Genomic DNA, 18,636 nt, shown 5'->3' with positions numbered 1-18,636 from the left:
GTGGGGTGGGGGGGTTGGCGGGGGACATCAATGACACTGATAATTGCTGTCAAGAACATGGTTTATAAATACGTAGGTGCTGTGTGGTGTGTAATCAGCTTCTGTCTGTGTAAAGCTACATCTCTCCTGTGAATAGACTGGGCAGGTTGATAACTGGAACATTTGTTCCAAACAGTGCTTGTTGTAATGAGTTGGGACAGATCCAGCATGGGAAAATAAAGGTGTAAACAACGCTCAAAATAGGGATTGGTGTTGGGTCCTATTGGCTACTGTCATCCCCGCACACGGGAGGGGTGGGGTAAGGTGGGTGAGGTCGAATCCAACTACTAAATATAGGCAAAGTGATTTTTTAAAGGTCCCATCCAGTGTAAAGGTCTGTGTCCATGTGTAGTGTGATTATAAATCAGCTCTAGCTTCTATATTAATACTGTGAAAGTATCAAAGCCTCAGTCCACAGAGAAATGCACACAGCCTGTATTCAGAAACTGAGCCTTAAAACCAGCCGTCAGGACTTCTGGAACTTTGTGATGTCACAACAAAGCAGTCACCAAGCCCCGCCCACCTGGACCCCACCATCCACACCTTTACAGGTGTCTTTGAGTGTTTCACCTGAAATCTGCTATATTTTTATTTGATCACTCAGAAGACAGTCAGCCAATCAGAAGACAGGCTCAGAGCCTCCTCTTAAAACCACAAATATATCTTTTTATGGATCAACACTTCAAAATAAAACACAGGAAGTGTAAGATAAGGGACCTTTAATTTGGACCTTTTGTGGACCACGGACGATGGAACATCACAGAACTTTAAAGGTTCCTCTGAACATCTTTATCTTCAGAGTCATAACTGCACTATTACTACAATTATTAATTATGATAATAACACTGGACTGCTTGTTAATGGAACGGTAAACCTGCTGTCAGCTGCATTTTCAAGAACCTTTGAAAAGTCTTGACACTCTAATTGCTTTATAATGACAACACATGTGACTATTATATAAATTTCATGAGGGGTGATAAATGATAAACTATAAATACTGCTTTTTGTTTTTTGCTTTATTGCATGTTTGGTCAGAGCAGCTCCAAGTCGACCATGTTGGTCATTTCTATGAACTGTGCAGCGATGACCCGACAGAAAACACTTTGTTTTAAAAATTCCCTGTAAAGTGACCTCTGACCTCGGGCAACCCTGCCATTTGCATGCTCATACTGACCAAGTAATCTTGGTCAGTATGAGTATTTTCTTTCGAACAGGAGGCAGGAATGGGGGCCACAGGCGGCCAGAGAGTCTGTAGGTTTTCATTCCAACCAAAGACCGCAGCAGGTTATTTCCGAGACTGGCACTCCATCAACCAGAGAGGAGGAATGAATCACCTGCTGCAGTCTCTGCTCGGACTGAAAACCTGCTGACTCTCTGCCACAAGGGGCAGATGGTTGTTCCCAAAAAACAAAAACAAAAGCAAACAGGTTGAGTAGAGGACGACAGGGTGGCCAGCAGGTCTGACCTGGGAAATCTGTTTATAAGAGAAGACGTAGAGTCAAACGCTCGAGATGTTTCTGATGAGAGGTTTCACTAAAAGTGGACGCTGTCTTTAGAGTTGGACGTGACGTGGACTTGACTTCCTGACAGCTGAAACATTCAAGTCACAGCCAGGCAGTGCAAGTGTTTAATAAGAGGGCCGGCGCATTAGAATAATGTGTTTCACCTCCTGTGTTTAATTTGTAATGTTGATCCAATTGAAGATATGTTTATTCAGTGTAATCTCTCGCTCTCCCTCCTTAGACAAACACCGGCACACAGGACTCACTTCGGGTGGCGGATGTCCGGGACGGAGCGGTTGAGGGAGATCCGGTCGCTGACGTAGATGTTGAACCCGTTCTCCCTGTAGGCCTGGTCCACCCGGTCGGCGTCCGTCAGGGGGAACGGCTTCCCCTGTTCACCGTTACCTAACATCAAACACATTTCACTATGAGTCAAAGTCTCCACACCCTTTAAAACACCAGATAACTTCAACGCTTGAAGGCAAAAAGAGAGAAAAACAAGTTTCATTTTCTTTCCTTTGGAGAAAAATCAAGGTTTAAAAAAATCTTTTAAAGTATTAAAAGTAGTGGGAGAGTCCTCAGACCAGGACCGGGTGAGGAGGTTTGAGCTGTGACACTGGACACAGATCACAGACGAAATAAAAATCCCATCATGTACAAAACTTAAAGACCTTTTACAGAGAATAGAAATGGAAAGTAGGAGCCAATTTCATCACCGACAAAAGACCATTCAAGTCCTAAAATACAGAAAACAGTGTAATAAAGTGATAGTTTAACTTTCTGCACCTTTGGATTCATATTTAAAACTTCCTGGATTCAAACTTCAGATTAATTTAACAACAAAAGCACTGAACTTTCACAATAAAAGACCAAGAACTAAAAATAGAAAGAAAGAAAGAAAAAAAAACCCTCCAACACCAAAATAACTTGTTTGTCTAAATAAAAGTAAGAAACCTGCTGATGAAACATGATGAAACACATTTAAACTCTAATGGCAGAACTGCTACGAACAGCTTCACATTATTCAGATTCATCAAACAGGAGAAACAGGGAGCCGCTGGACACGTCACCATTTACAGACACGTTTTATACGCAGAAATAAATAAAAGTGACGAGTGAAAGTCTGAAAGTAACCAACTCACTTCAGGGGTAAACTCCATTATAAATAATCTATTCAGTGTTTGTGTCGGGGCTGAGTTTGTGATGATTGCAGCTGATATAAAGTGTATTTGTGACGGCAGAGCTGCACAGATTTACACCACTGCTGCAGAGCAACAAGAGGGAACAGGATGGTGTGTGTGTGTGTGTGTGTGTGTGTGTGTGTTTGTGTGACTCTGGATATGTGCATATAAATGTATGATCTTCCTTCAGTGTGTGAGATCTGTGCACAACAGTGAACACTGTATGCATGATGAATACTTCCTGCGGTTCTCGTCTGTATGTGACGCAGGATTCACGAGGAGGTTTGGACCCACCGGATCGAGAGGCGTCTCTTTTGATCGCCTCATAGTCGTGCCAGTCTTTCCTCCGCACGCCATCACGTCCCAGCTGAGCGTCCTTCCCCATCCGGTTCACCCCCTGTAGACACAGACAAGCATGGTCATGAATGATCAGAGACGCCATATTTTCTTCCTCTTCTCCTGTGTTTTATTTTGAAATGTTGATCCATAAGAAGATATTTTTGTGGTTTTAAGAAACAAAAACCAAAAAGTTTTACATCTCATTAGCCGGATTGCTTTGAAAGCCCAATCAAATAGTATTTAGTATTTGTAGGATTTTAGTGTTGTTTATTATTGATCATTATTTGATCAATCTTAGAAATCGGCCTGGGAGTGAAGTTTAAATTACAAACTGAAAAACAGCAGGACGGATCTCGTCAGTCGGAGACGGTTCAGCCGCCACACGTGAGCGGCAGGAACCACGGAGACGGTCGGCTGTTTATTGTTAAAATATGCAACATTTGTTATTATCTATCTAAAACGTGCACGATCACCGGTGTGCGCACGCCATTACACAACAGTGCAGAGCAACACATGATTGTTTCTTCTCTTCCACTCCTCCGTCAGCATCAGCGTCATCTCCAGAGCCTCAGCCTCTCACTCCCCAGCAGCGCTCTGGTGAGAGTCTATCCACACAAAGTGTACTCTTCTATTTCATGCTTGACGACCCTGTGAGGAGAATATCAATGCGCAGCCCCCTCCGAGGCCTTACGCACACAACCCACCGCGCCGCACACAACCCACCGCGCCGCACACGCAGGCGGAGGGGACGCTGCGGCTCGGCATACAAAAGGCAGGAGCCGTTTTCTTCTTCTACTTAGTCATTCTGCGCACCCGGTGACTTCCAGTGACTCGCCGTCGTGAATTACAGGATCACAGCACAATGGAGAAATAATTAGCTTGATGGGAGGAGGCAATTAGTGAAACACTTTAAATACAAACGGCGCCACTGACTGCATAAAATACTGTGAATTATTAATCAGACCACTGGCTTAGAGGAACATGACACTGAATAACAAACTAGTGTACAGTATGTGCACACACAGATTTGGTTTGAGGACTCGAGGTGTGTATGTGTGTGTGTGTGTGTGTGTGTGTGTGTGTGTGTGTGTGTGAGACAGTCTTTTGGAAAGTATGTTACATTTCTGTGGGCATTATAACACTGTGGGGGACGTCTGGGAACAGCACGTCCCCCACAAGGTGAAGCATTTATTTTAGGGTGAAGCCTTGGTGTAACTTAAGATCAGAATTATAAAATGGCCAAAAAAAAAAAAAAAAAAGAAAAAAGAAAATTGGCTGAAGAATTTATGAGATGCCGTTAATGTGACATTGAAAGACATTGGCACTGAACCATCTGTTGAGGAACTGGCTGATTTTAGCTGATTCTTACATTTTTAAAGAGCACACCTCGACACCACCGGCCGGGGACAATTTACAACACAGTTTGAATGGACACAATGAAAAGGGCTTAAATATTTAAAAATCAATCTGAATTTGATTACACTATAAATTCAAACTCTAACGACTTAATATAGTCATAACTTATCATAACTTATGATTCATATTTAGTTTAACATGATTTTTGCACGTCTGCTCTTACTTCCTCATGGAGAAATTCCTTTCCCACCATCACTAAGTCGACCGGTGAAAGAAGAGTCATATCATGACTCAGGAGTTTTTGAGATGCTTGTTGGGATTAAAATGGCGACTGGCAGACGCATCAGAACAGTTAGCGTAGTTATTTGTTTATGTAGCTTGTTAGCTTGTAGCTGTAACTTGTTTTGGTGACCGGTGAAAGAGCAGAGAGCATCAAGACAGCGTAGTTAGCATCTTTTATCTGTTCATTTTGTTTGTTAGCTTGTAACTGCCAATGGCTGACACAGAGTTAGCGGTTGTGCTAATGCTAACTGTGTCATTGGTTCACTGTGGTTCGAGGTGGAAACACTCGGTCACGACTCTTGAATCAAACTGGATTTTTCATGGTACGGGGTCTTTCAGTCGTTTCACATCTTCCCCCTGTTTAAGGACAATGTTCGGGGTTGAATCCTGTTTGAAATTCTCGGCCTCCTCCCCTGAAAGCTTTTATATTGCACCTCTATAACTCCTCCATGCGGTGCTCGACTGTCTGGGTCAACCTGACAAACAGAAAAACCTTGAACGCTGTGTGAGTGTTTAAGCCTGTTTGTGTGATGAATGTGTAACCTATTATTCCGCCGTCCAACTGGCCTCCGCCTCGACACACACAGACGCAGTGTAGGAGCCCGATATGAAAATCTATTCAGCTCCCCCGTCTTTCTCCTCTTCTTCCTCCCTTCTCTCTCCTTCACCTCCCGTATACCACTCTCTCTTTTCCCCTCTCTGTCACGGCGCCCTCAGTGTGTCGCACAAGGACCTGACAAGCAGCAAGAGTCCATCTGTGCAAATTCATACTAAAAAAGAAGCGAGATTGTGCCGCCCCATTTCCTCCTGATTAAAATTTCAGCGCACGTCGCCATGATATTCCTCTGGGGCTTTTCCTTGCTGCTCGACGAGACCTTGAAAAACAAGACAAGGAGAGAGGAAAAACTTTTCAGCTAATGTGTGCACATGTTCAGTTTTGTGGAAGCGGAACGTGGGCGGGTGCTGAAACGAGAGAAGGTAATTGAGACAGACAGTAAAAGAGGACGAGTACGAGAAAGACGGAACGATGCTGAGGAACAGATGGGGGACGCGAACACGTGTGTGCATAAAAAGATTCTGCAATGGAAAGCCTTTAATTCACAACACATTCTCCATTAATAACCACTTGACTTGACTTCATAAGTGTTGGATATTCTCCGGCTGAGAGAATAAAAGCTGAAAAATCTACTCAACTAGGCACAAAAAACTCAAATTTTAACACTAGATAAAAAAAGTTAGAGGAATCAAACAAAAAGTCGTGGCAATCCAGGGTCACTAGGACACGCTGTCGAGAGACAGAAACTATCTGCACCAATCCGTTCAATAAATGTTGAGACACATGTCGACAGCTTCAAATGTGGCCTGCTGGTGGAACTACACGAAAAGTCCTGAGATCAGCAAAGACATCAAGGACTCGTCCTCTGGAGAGACACACACACACACACACACACACACACACACACACACACACACACACACACACACACACACACACCAACGAAGCTGTAGGTGGTTTTAACACAGGACTGAACTCCTGCTAAATCTTTCAATAAAAACATGGAGAAAACAACAGAGAGGCATGATGCTTCCCTCACTGTGTGTTTTGGTCCAGCAATAACCTCAGTTTAATTTGCTCATTAAGCATTTTTTGATATTGCAAGATTTTCCCACTGATGTGTTTTTTTTATTTGTGGTTTGTTTTGTATATGTGTTCATGCTCGGACAGCAGCACTACTGAGCCTCCTCTCTTCTGATTGGCTGACTGACCTGTTGTTACTAGAGCTCCAGAGAGAAGCCTGAGAGAGGAGATGTAAAACTACACTGAGATGGTTTTTGGGTCTTAAAACCACAAATATATCTTCTTATGGATCAACACTTCAAATAAAACACAGAAGAAGAAGAAAATACAGAGTTTTAAATTAAATCTAATAAGAGGTGAGTGTTTCATTCTCAGAAGATGTTGTCTGGAGTATCATTTATGATAAGGATACACAAAATAAGTTCTGCTGAGATTGGTGGAATGTAAAAAGAAAATAGTTAGTCCACAATAAAACCTCACAGGGTAACTTTACATTTGTTTGATGATAGTGTAGTAAACATAATGCAGCTCCATCTCAGCCGGCTCATAACAATCCACATTCACAGTCCACTCACACACACACACACACACACACACCGGCCCCGATGAGGCATTGAAACCGAGCTGAAAATAAGGCGGCAGCAAACACAGTCATCTGTTTCTCTGCTGTACGACACAGCAGAGAAACACCGCTCTGTTAATCACTGTCGTCAGAAAGCTCAGGCTCCACGCTGCCACGAACCCATTCCACTCTGGGCACTTTTCCGCTCTATTAATATTCAAGAAATAGCACAAACACAGTGATAGGACATTGGGGGAATGCCACCACAATCCACACAGGCTGCTGTGGCTCCAGCCAACATGTTCCAATTATCTCACAGACCCAAAAAAAAAAAAGTCTCATTAGCGACACCCCAAAACAGAACTACGTCTTTAATTCTGCAGAGGGAACGACGTGACGACAGCCGGGAGGACAGGGACGGTGTCACCTGGCAGCTTGATCCCTCATTAAATTTAATGTAGCCTTTTAGTGGTCTATTTAACTGATGACAAAAGGCCACATGTCAGTCAGTGTTTGCACACGGATTCACAAAAGACAGACTGAGAGTGTCAGTTAACGAATGTGTGTTTGCATGAGACACAGACACATTCCTGTTTCCTGATCTACCTAAAACTCAGGAGCTGCCTCCTTCAAAAAAGAAAACGACACAGCCCACAAAGTCGTGGGCTTCACGGCGCTGCGGGCGACTACCGCTCAACCTGCACCTCCTCCTAAAAATCACAATTCTACGGAGCATTCAGCAGAGCTTTGCTGCAAGTTCCCACACTTAGCCTTACACAGCCTCACCTCTTCAACTCCGAAAATCTAATACTGCCAGATTTACTTTCCAGGGAGCTGCCCCTGAAATGGCCGACAAAGCTGTAAATACCTCGAATGAAGTCTGCATAAAGTACAAGTTGTCAAATATCAACTGACAACTAAAGCGCCTGCATGGTATTTATCTTAATGTGTGACTGTAACAGCCAATATCGCACGCACATTGACAAGGAGAGGCTCGGGCCATATTCAAATTTTAATGTCTTGAAATTTTAATATCAAAGCATCACGATGTACTATATTAGGAAAGTATTGTTGCTATCGGTACCTAGTGTACCATACGAGCTGATGTAAAGCAGTGGCTTTACTGAGTATTTTCCCTGGCCATGGTATGATGTAATGCAACCACCTGATAATTAAAAGTCGAATGTCATCAAATACTCAAGGTTTAAAGCAGAAACAGACTCTGTTTTCTGCATTTGGGCAAAAGAAAGCCACATTTCTGAGTTTGATGCCGCCGCCGAGTCGTTACGACACGTTCAGCCTTGAAATGTGGGCGACACCTCAACTGGGATGGTTATGGAAGGCTTGGAAAATCGCAGACAGCCATTGGTCCATCAGTTTTCCTCCTGGTGACCTCGATGGGGGGATTTTGCGGATTATGGCGAGCCTCTCTGAAACGCTGGCTGCCTAACCTCATTTCCATGCTGCTGTGGTCTCCTGCTAATCTGCCCAACAGCAGATTATGTTTGCTATTCGGTCAGATAGCGTGGGATTGGTGCTGCTGCTGTGGGTTTAGGCTCCAAGCAGCTGTTGTGGGACATTATGCAGCACCAACAGGCCAGAGGGACACGGAAGAGACGTTCCTTGATTCGTTGATTTGTTTCTCCCCCGTCTCCATCCCCTCACTGTTATCTCTTTGCCATCCTACTGTCTACTGATGTCTTTATTCATGGAAGCCTTGTTATCAAAGTTTTGATTTTATATTTACATGCCCCCCCATCCCTGGGTGACATCATATGAAATTATGCATTTCTACGCTGACGACACGCAACTCTATCATCCAATTAAACCTGATGACAAAACCAGCCCACAAACCCTGCATGACTGCTTTGGAGACATTAAATAAAAAGGTGAATGTGCCAACTTTCTTCAGCTCAATGACACCAAACCTGAGGTCATTCTTATTGCCCCTGCCCAGGTCAGGGCTGAGATTGATACCGACCTCACTTTTAACGCTTTAACACCTTCTTATATCTCAGAACTGCTCTCCCTTTACGACCAAACACGCTGCCTGAGATCCTTGAGCACGACTCTGTTATCTGTCCCAAAGTCTGAGCTAAAAACTAAAGGTGACTGTGCATTTGATCATCAAAGCCCCCAGACTGAGGCGTGTCCTGCCCGTGGAGATCAGGTGTGCTGAATTATTGCCCCAGTTTAAAACACTACTCAAAACATACTTGTATAAAGCAGCTTTTTAATTCTTGATTTCAATGCTTTTATCTTTGGTTTTTGCTTTTAGTTTTATTTTCTTGTCTGGTTTATTGATTTCATAGTTTAAACATGTGTATTTGTTATTCTCTCTGTTCTACTTGCCTTCCTAATAGACACTTTGACTCTCTTTTCTGTCTCTTTTATTGCTTTGTTCTGTTTTTATGTATGCACAGCACTTTGTAACTCTGTTTTCAAAAGTGCTATAATCATTATCATCATTATTTGGCTTGCCTGAATAGGACGACAAACAAAAACACTGTCCTTGGCTTTTCTTTGGGATGTGTTCAGGCTCTGCCGTGCTGAGTTCACAGTGCCACCTACAGCAGAAGTCAACAGCAAATAGCAGCAGGCTGCCTGGATGTTTTCAGAGTGGTATTTCATTTTTAGAGGCACAGGTAATATTGTCACACATGAATGATTACTTTTAAAAGGTGCCGCTGAAAGGAAGGAGAGAAATCAGGGCTCTGGAGCCAAGTACAAGAGATATCTTTCTCTTTCTTTCATTTATTAATTCATTTCATCGCCTGCGGCCTGACACCTTCAGCATTTAGGCGTAAATGAAGCCCTGAGGTGTGGATGCCTGTATCACACACTTGTGGCATCGGTTGTTTTCTATCCTGTAGCTTTCATTGAGTTGTTCTGTTGTGGAGCGACAACATGTGCATATTACTTCTCTTCATTTTCTACTGTAGTCTTTTGTAAACCCAGAGTTGATGTAGGTTGTAGTTTAGCACCCACAGTCCTTATCTGAAGTTCCTCTGAGTCTTCAGCAGTCTGGAGTTTATCAAATCAAATCTCTGTACAAAGTTTCCTCTTTGTGTTTCCGTCCAGACTGTAACTCAAAGACGAGGTCATTTTTATAGATATTCTGACACCATTTTCCTTCCGAAACATGGATTTGATTGATCTGACATCATCTTGTTAACAAAACAAAATAACTACTAATCCTGTTTGGATGCGATACGATTGGTATCATTGTATTATTGTATATCACACAAACTGTACACGTTGCCATAGGAATCAGTCCTTCGCCGCTCGAAAACAATAGACGACAGTGGCTGCACAACACAACTTCCTATGCAGGCTATTGTTTTAGAGCAGTGAAGAAAAACTGATTTCCGGGTTTTATCCGGGTGTGAAACTACAAAACTTATTACGTGGTATCCGATCAGTGCACAGACTTGCGTAGTCGCCGATACCTGATCCGGTATTTTAGGCAGAATCTGAGACATTTCCGATACTAGTGTCAGTATCGGAACAATTGTGGTAAATTTGGTAATCACTCGATTTCTCCAAGTCAGACTACTGTATCCTCATATTAGCTTTGGTTAAACCTTGGAATATATTTTCGCACAGAAAGAGGACCGGGAATTTTGTCAACCGTTACTTAAATGCATCAGAAACACTGATCTATTGATTGACGATGCTGGACGGAGATTTATCAGATTCATGTTTTCACCCATCCCAGCTTTTTCTATTGCAACAATTAATGCTTGTGCACACTCTTAAATGGTTGTACACAAGGCAAATGCAGTGTTGAGGCTTGAGTTTTACCAGTCGATGTTCAATACTGTCCTGAGAACAACGCCGGTTGGTTGGTTTCATGAAGAAGTTTCTGTTTTTGAAAAGAAGCCCATTAGACACTTGGCTGCAGATGCCTGAATTTTCAGAGAGCACTGCATTGAAGTAGAGGAAGGGTTGGCGTTACTAGTAGAGCAGTAAGATAAGAACAGAACGTCCCATTCATTCTCTGAGGAGGGCGGATCAGTCCACCTTGGGTCAATACTTCCCCTTTTCTGTTTCCTCTCCTCCTGCTGAGAGTCGACAGGAGTTCGGAGGAAGGAGACGAATCTTTTTCTGTTCTTTTTTTTTTCTCCTCCACTTCCTGCTCTGTCAGATCACAGACAGATCTACCTCAACCCCCAAAGACACAATTACCTCTCCTGTTCTACCTCACCCTCTGCTCCTCCTCCTCCACCTCTTCCGCTCCTCAGCCACTTCATAGACAAGTCAATTTGACCCGGCTGTCCTGGCTCATCACACACAAACACGGGCTACCAGCGCTCGCTCTCTATAAATAGTCCACTGTACCACTGTGCCCACCGCCAACCTACACCTCCATCAGTCACAGCTCCAACTGTAAGACTGAAGGTGAATCACATCATCTCTTGCAAAGTGGTTCGCCAGGAAATGGTGTTGTAGTTTTGCAAAACGCTTCACGGCAGTGCGATGTATAATTCACCGAAGTTTAGACTTTGCTCTGATGTTGTCATCATTTGCTTTCAGATAAATATCCTCCTGAAGGTGTGATGATTCAGGCGGGGGAGTTCCAGAGGGAATACACAGAAAAACAACACGAGCAGCAAAATCTCGGGCAAAAGGGCAAAAGGAAACAAAAAAAACTTCCTATAGACACTAAGAAAACAGCTACAGGCAGCAGCTGCATTGTTGAACTCATTCTGTTGTTTGCTCTTGTGTTTCTCTTAATCCCTGGAGAAATACCGAGTTAGAGAAAAAGGAAGTTGGGAGTTTTGACTGTCAGCCTCTCCCAAATCTCCCCCTCCCCTGGGCTCCAGCTGCACTGCTCTTCTTCGCTGCTGAAGTCGCGGATCTTCCTGGGCGGAGATGGAGGCAGCGAGACCTCCCAGGAAGAAGGAGCCCAGCAGGGTCGCCGCACAGCCTCTCATCTCCCAACAGGAGTCATTATCCACGGCTCTGCTGCGACCAGAGATACCAGCCAGAGGACTGGACAAAGGCCATGACAGATGGCTGCTTCTCTGCCTTCTGAGGCGCAGAGCCGCGCTCGTTTCTTGGACGCACACAGACGTACAGACAATTTTCAGACTTTCATGTCGTGTGAACAGTTTCACCCCTTGCAGGATGTTTATTCTGTTGAAAAAAAAACATTGAGTCAGTGTTTATATCAGCCGCCATCAATGCCAACAACAAGCTGTCGCCAAACCTACACCAATCTGCCGCCAAACAAAAGGCGAACGCTCTATTAAATGTTGTTGCAGGATTTATGAGACTTTATTCGGCAGCGTGACATTTATTTAAATCTAATTCCTCACCACAGATTCTTAGAGTATCAAACAAACAACTAGGAAAAAGCTGTGCGCCTCTCAAAAGAGGAGAAACAATGATCTTCGACATCCTTTCATCTAGAGACTTCAGAGTTTCAGTTTTGGTGAATTTCGTACAACAGCACCAAAACTGAAAGTGGGACAGATGTGTGTGACGGAGCATATGTTAACCTGCTGGAGGCAACTCAGCCAACATTATGCAAAAGAGATTACTCCATGCCATTTAAGTTAAAAATTGAATTTTAACTGGAGACACAGTGTGATGGATGTGGAAGGGGCTTTAGTGGTAATTTACAGCTGTGTTGCCTCTGCCATGATCACAGCCTCCGCTGGCTCCCGTCCAAACCCATCTGAGCAAAGTGCTGTTCAAATAAGCTCCTTATCATGTCTGAGGGAGAGGAAGCTGGGAAATACTGCACAGTGGCCATTAAATGCTGAGCAGTAAGGCTGCCTGCTCGAGGAGCCGCCTCCTGTCCCGTCCGAGCCAGACACGAAACCTCTCCGGTCGCCCCGCGGTCCTTGGATTGAATGCAGGACAGAGGACTGTCCTTCAGGTCTACGAGCGCAGGGTCAAGGTGCAGTGATAGAAACAATCTGCCCCGCTGTAGCATCCTTGGGTTGAGGCTATTAATTCTTCCAGGGACATTGTTTTGTAACACTACAAGTTGCTCCTCTTGTAAGAAAGTCAAGAGTCAAATGTCTCCACCAGGTTAAATTTAAAGCTTCATGTTTTCTTCTTCTTCTGTGTTTTATTTGAAGTGTTGATCCATAAGAAGATATAAAAACCATCTCAGTGTAGTTTTACATCTCCTCTCTCAGGCTTCTCTCTGGAGCTCTAGTAACAACAGGTCTGTGAGCCAATCAGAAGAGAGGAGGCTCTGATCCTCTTTTCTGATTGGATGACTGTTTTCTGAATGATCCAATAAAAATATAGCAGATTTCAGGTAAAAACACTCAGAGAAACCAAATCCTGCAAGATGTGGGTCCAGGTGGGCGGGGCTTGGTGACTGCTTCATTGTGACATCACAAAGATCAGGAAGTCCTGACAGCTGGTTTTAATTGATTGATTGATGAAATTCAATACTGTATGAAACTTTAGGAAACTTGACTTATTTAAGGGTTGAGATACATTAATGTTAAAGCTCAAATCTTTACAGTTTCATTCAAGGACACCCAGGAACCAGAGATTTGAGAGTCAGTTACCAAAGATCACCAAACTCATGCGCTACCTTGTGAAAAGAAAAGTAAGTCAGGGGAGGATAACTGGACCTTTTCATTTTTTCGTTCAGCTCCTCCGTGCAGCATCCTACATGTTCAAAGAGGAAAAATTCATGTGGGAAGAAAGGATAAAACAACATGAAGAGCTGAAGTGATTCGTCAACGAAACAATCACCAACTTCTGATAATCTATTAATGTCTTTTAATTGTTAAAATTGTCAAAACTTTCATTTTTGTAGCTTTTCTGACGTCACTGGGCATTTTTGACTGATTGCCCATCAGTTCAGGAAATGATTTCCCTTGCAGCTCTGGGTCCATATCTCTCTATGTGAGGTCTCTGTGGGATTGAAAGCACTTTGGCTGGTCAATCTTTCTGTCATTACCCAAACACTATTTTCCCAGGTACCGCCATGAATTGCTCGGCGTTTTAGCCACTAAAGCAGCCTGCCATGTGTGTTTACTTCCCCCTCCCTCACCCCTCACCCCGGCTTCCTCTCGGTGAGCAGAACTCAGAGCTTCATCTCTTCACGTTGCTGCTGGGTTTGGCTGAGCTCAGCACGGGAGGCCGGGTGCCACAGAGGGGGACGGAGGACAGATGTGGCTTACATAATGATCTGCAAATCAGTTATCTCGGCGGCCCTAATCCTCGCTCGCTTCCCCTCCATACATCTCCCTATGGCTGGCTCGTCCTGCTGTGCCAAGCTTTGCTGTGCCATGCCAAGCCAGAGGAGCCCAAGGCGCATTGCTCCTTCCCACCACTGGTTAGCATGAGAGAATCAATGGGCTCAGCGGGGAGAGCTTTTACAGCTCCACTGGAGGGCAATTATCAACATTTGTCAGTGAGGGGACAATCAGGCCACGGGATGATAGCTTGGGGTTCAAAAGACAACAGTCCAATATGAGATAGTAATGTGAAACAAAGTGGGCAGAGCCAGTGCTTTGAGAACTGTTAGACAGATCCCCATTCAGTGGCTGCTTCATAATGGAATAACATGTTGTAAATCTATCAACTTGTTTCAGGCCGCTGCTTCGTATCAATGCCGGCTACAGAGACTAATGCGCCGACGTGCACCAGTTCACCTCCGCAGTGAAAGAGCTCATAATAGAGGCAGAAATGACTCATCAGATTCAAGATTAAGATACCAAAAAAAGAAAAAAAAAAAAAGAGGCCACGTCTATTAAAAGGTCCATTCATATTTTCTCTTTGAGCTCCCCTGGTATCTGGCCCTGATTCGGTTTGATTGACTCAGGTTTTGAGACGTCCGGAAGGGGAGTTTTGTTTGTGGTGCTCAAAAGGTGGAACGATTACCTTGGAAGGCTCAATAATTAATCAATAATAAATGACTCTGCTTACACTGGATAATCCAAAGACAGCGCTGTGGACTGTGGTCGCCTCTCACCATCTTCATACTCTCTGCTCTTTCACCTGTCCACCTGGAGCCAGCAGGTGGTGGGCGGGGCTCAAGGCCTTATCCAGAACTTATCGACCAGGAAGTGAGAGGAGAGGAGGGTTTCATGTAGGAAAACACTGTTGAGTAACTTTGCATACTTTACATCACATCCGCAGGGGAACTGTAACTTTTTCCTGATGATCCTGCGCCATCGACTCAGAAACATTTCATTTGTCCAGAACAGAGCGTGCTCGCCCTCATGAGAACAGTGTGATACAGAAGCTCAACAGCTCCAAAAAGAAGCAATTGATAAAAGTGTGTGCACAACCTCAAAAACCACAGAGAGCTTTTCTCCGCCTTCTCAAACATCCACCGGACCCGCAGGCAGTGCAAAGGTCTGAAAACACTCAATGACCCTCTTTGACCTCCTTCCCGCAGGGAAGAAAAACTTGATATGAAAGGGCTTCTTTCACTGCATTGAAATCCAATCTTTTCTTTTTCTTTGACTATTTTAGGAGTTTGAACTCTTGCCAGTGCCATTAGGAACTTGTTGACATTTTCAGTCTGGTTGAATTCTATAACATGTCAGAAGTTATTTTTCCCAAAGCACAACGTGCTCGTGCTTTGGGAATGCTTAAGGTTGACATCTACCGTTTCTATTTACATTAGTTTTTAGCTTCTTTATGAAGATACCTGCTGCACCAGTTAAAGAGGCTTTGTGTCAGTCTTCTCTGCTGCCTGACGTGGTTTCTTGCAGGTGGGTGGTGGCGCCGTGAGGAGAGCTACACTTTCAGGGCATCAGAAAGAGACAAGACTAGCTAGCCGTTAAAATAACTTCCTCTTACTTTCACAAGCTGGTGGTGCAACAGGAACAACAGTTGAAGATACTCAAACACTTTGATGCAGAGGAAGAAAAAGAAGCGAACAACATGCTAATATGCTACTGTCGAAGCTAAACGCTGTCACTACATCCCAGACACACATTTTTCTCAGCCTGTTTAAAAAGGTCTGTTCGTGTCCGTCCTGCAAACAACAAAAGGAGCAGCTCATTAACATCACAGACAAACTATTTCAATAACACCAAGAGCAACAGGACGGTAGCTGTGCAGCTGTGTTACTGGGGACATTAACCTGGACCGGTACTAACATTGCATCAGCCTCCACCTCAGCCTTTTCCCTGAGCTTGGAAAAACTCCCAGCATTTAAAGCTTATTTCATTCAGCTGCTCCTCACCCACACAGCTCGTCTCTCCACACATGGTTTTACATCTCCAATCAGCACCAATGAAATATTTTACAAGACGAGGGGAAAAAAAGAAAGAAAAAAAGGAAATTTCCCGACTTTGATCCAGGATGAAGACAGTTTGTGGGGGGATGGTGTGTGTGTGTGTGTGTGTGTGTGTGTGTGTGTGTGTGTGTGTGTGTGTGTGTGTTTGTTTGTAACGATCAAAGCATCATAAATGCTAACGGTGACATCACCTGCTGCTGCTGCAAGTAGCTCAGTGAGAAATGCCACGGTCTAGCAGAGCAAAAAATGCAGCAATTTCTTCCGGAGACAGCGCGTCAATCTTCAAACAGCTGTTCAGAAGTGCTGCAGTGTGATTTCTGAAAAGTGCTTTAAGACCAGAAAAACGGGACCGACTGCCTCGGTTCGAACCCCTCCCCCTCCGAAAAGTCTGCACTAAAGGAAACATCTAGTGCGCCGCGATCTGTCGGGACGAGGCACGTCGCGCTTCACGGGGGAGGCGGGGCGGCAGTGGGGCTGACGGTGAGAGAAGAAAAGGTTTCATTGTGGAAAGTTGGTGGTTTGAATCACGACGGCGGCAGCGTGGGTGAGGGGAGCTGAACACCAACAGAGCCGACCTCTGCCACCACAGTGCACGGCACCTGCTGCAGATCTCAGCTGTTCATCAGCAGGTCTTTTGTGTTTTCTCAGCTGCTGTTGACAGCAGATGGAGAAATCAATGTTTTATAATAACTGCTTCATTAATGCTTTTATTGCCTCCGATCCTTCTTAACCTCAAATTCATTCAATAACTGTAATATTTTAATAAGGACAACTTTCTGAAAGACTCGCTGCTCGGCTGCGTTTCAGGACATTAACTCATTTCCTTCATTGATTGACCTGGACGGGGGTCCGGCACAACTTCACCTCTTCTGCAAATCTGTGTTTCCACGCATCATTGTTCTCCCTCAAGAACAGCTCTGCCAGCTAATTAAAATGATATAGCAAAAGATTTGAAAATAATTGACCGTGACAATCAATTCTTCCTCCGTATTGATTTAAGTCCTAATAGTTGAGTTGTTGTAGAAAACTCCTAAGGGCCAGTATTACATGAGGGAACTAAAATCACCGCCTCGTGGTTGTATCCCTCCGCCAACCAGCCAAGCTGCAGGGACTACGGCCACACACACCCCCAGAACATTATGATGTCACAGTGAAGTTGACCTTTGACCTTGAAAATAAAATGTCGTCACTTACAATTATGTCATAATTAGTGTGTCAATTCTTGAGAAGATTAGAAGAAATCCCCTCGAGGTGATCAACATTCAAACATCATTTCCTGTTGAACATCTGGGAAACTGCCCTATGTCCCACCGGTAGGGAAAGTAAAAAAAATCCTTGGATCCGCCCCTTTAAACAGATTGGTGCCAAGATGTAATGGCCTATACCAATCACAAGGTTCTGGATCCTGGAGCTCGTTCTGTCAGACTTCAGGAACTGTGATTAGTTATTGTCTTTGCATTGCTTTGGAGAGTTTTGTGCTGAATTAGTTGAAACACAATGTCCTCGTCATCACTCCCCTCTGCTGCTGCCACAGCTGTACTTTCTCTCTCTGCTGAGACCATTTCAGGTTTTATAAGAAACAATAAAGACAGTGTTTTAATAAGCTCAATAAAAAGGTTTATATGAGCCAGGTAACGATGTTTCTCCAGCGGGAGAAGCAGGATTCCTCGTTTCGTTTCTGACACCAGTTCAGAGAAGAACCACATTTCTGATGAGCGTGTGAACACACCGCAGCTCTGGCAGGTGCTGCTCGGTTTGTTAGTGGACACGGCTGAGCGAGGAGAACATACAGTAGCAGCCTCAGGTTAACTGGCTCATCTGCTCGGACGCTCCAAACCCTTCCTGCTTTTCCCATGATGCTCGGCTGCTTTAACTGCCGCGTCTGTGAAAAGCCTGCGGTCCGCCTTATCACGATGATCTTTAAAGCTATGCAGCCAGCAGAGAAAAATACTACTTTGTCTTTTGAACACACACACACACACACACACTTTTTTTATCTCATATGCACAAAGCCCAGAGCAGACTGCCTTTAAATGCCACGGTCTCCGAGTACCAGCTACAAAAAAAGAGAAAACACACTTCAGGCATCAAAGTGTTCTGCTGGAAGAAGAAGAAAATAAATTATCTCTCTGCTGCATTTCCTTTAATAAATACAAACTCATCACAGGTCAGGTGTTGTGGTCAAGTACACATTTTCTTCCAGCAGCAGTAAAAAGAAAAATCAAACACATTCTCGCAGCCAACATTAAGATCCCTGAACACAACAGAGACGATGTGAGGGGAGGAGGAGCTCGAGTTTACACAGGACTCTGGCTAATGAGTAACAGTAATGATAACAGCAGGTGACTTTTAATTTGTGCTTCGTCAAGGTTACCAGCAGCTGATAATGAGGAGAGCAAGGGTCAGAACCGGGGTCCAGGCGGTTGGACCTCACTATCACAGAGAAACAGGACTCTACTGAACTTCTACTGATTCACTTCTGTAGCCAACCTGGAACAGATGTGGACGCCTCGCTGCCGAGGGTACAGATGTGGGGCTGCCCTTATAGACCTCGCGGCGGAGACCCC

The 18,636-nt window shown here is 44.3% G+C and overlaps 1 protein-coding gene across 1 annotated transcript in view; it reads right to left on the bottom strand.

Moving 5' to 3' along the window:
- Positions 1–1,772: 1,772 nt before the first annotated feature.
- LOC111665463 (polypeptide N-acetylgalactosaminyltransferase 10-like) overlaps positions 1,773–18,636 on the bottom strand; it is a 27,547-nt gene continuing 10,683 nt past the window's right edge. Inside the window, exons 3-4 of the mRNA XM_023420478.2 lie at positions 3,017–3,119; positions 1,773–1,946 (exon numbers count right to left, since the gene is read on the bottom strand). Of these exons, the coding sequence (XP_023276246.2) occupies positions 1,804–1,946; positions 3,017–3,119 (246 nt within the window). The 3' untranslated portion in view covers positions 1,773–1,803. The remainder of the gene's footprint in view (positions 1,947–3,016; positions 3,120–18,636) is intronic.

This window comes from Seriola lalandi, unplaced genomic scaffold (assembly GCF_002814215.2).
Source record: "Seriola lalandi dorsalis isolate HSWRI2012SDOR001 ecotype SW California unplaced genomic scaffold, Sedor1 jcf7180002054645, whole genome shotgun sequence".
NCBI classification, from domain to species: Eukaryota; Metazoa; Chordata; class Actinopteri; order Carangiformes; family Carangidae; genus Seriola; species Seriola lalandi.
This window is presented reverse-complemented; position numbering and strand designations above follow the sequence as displayed.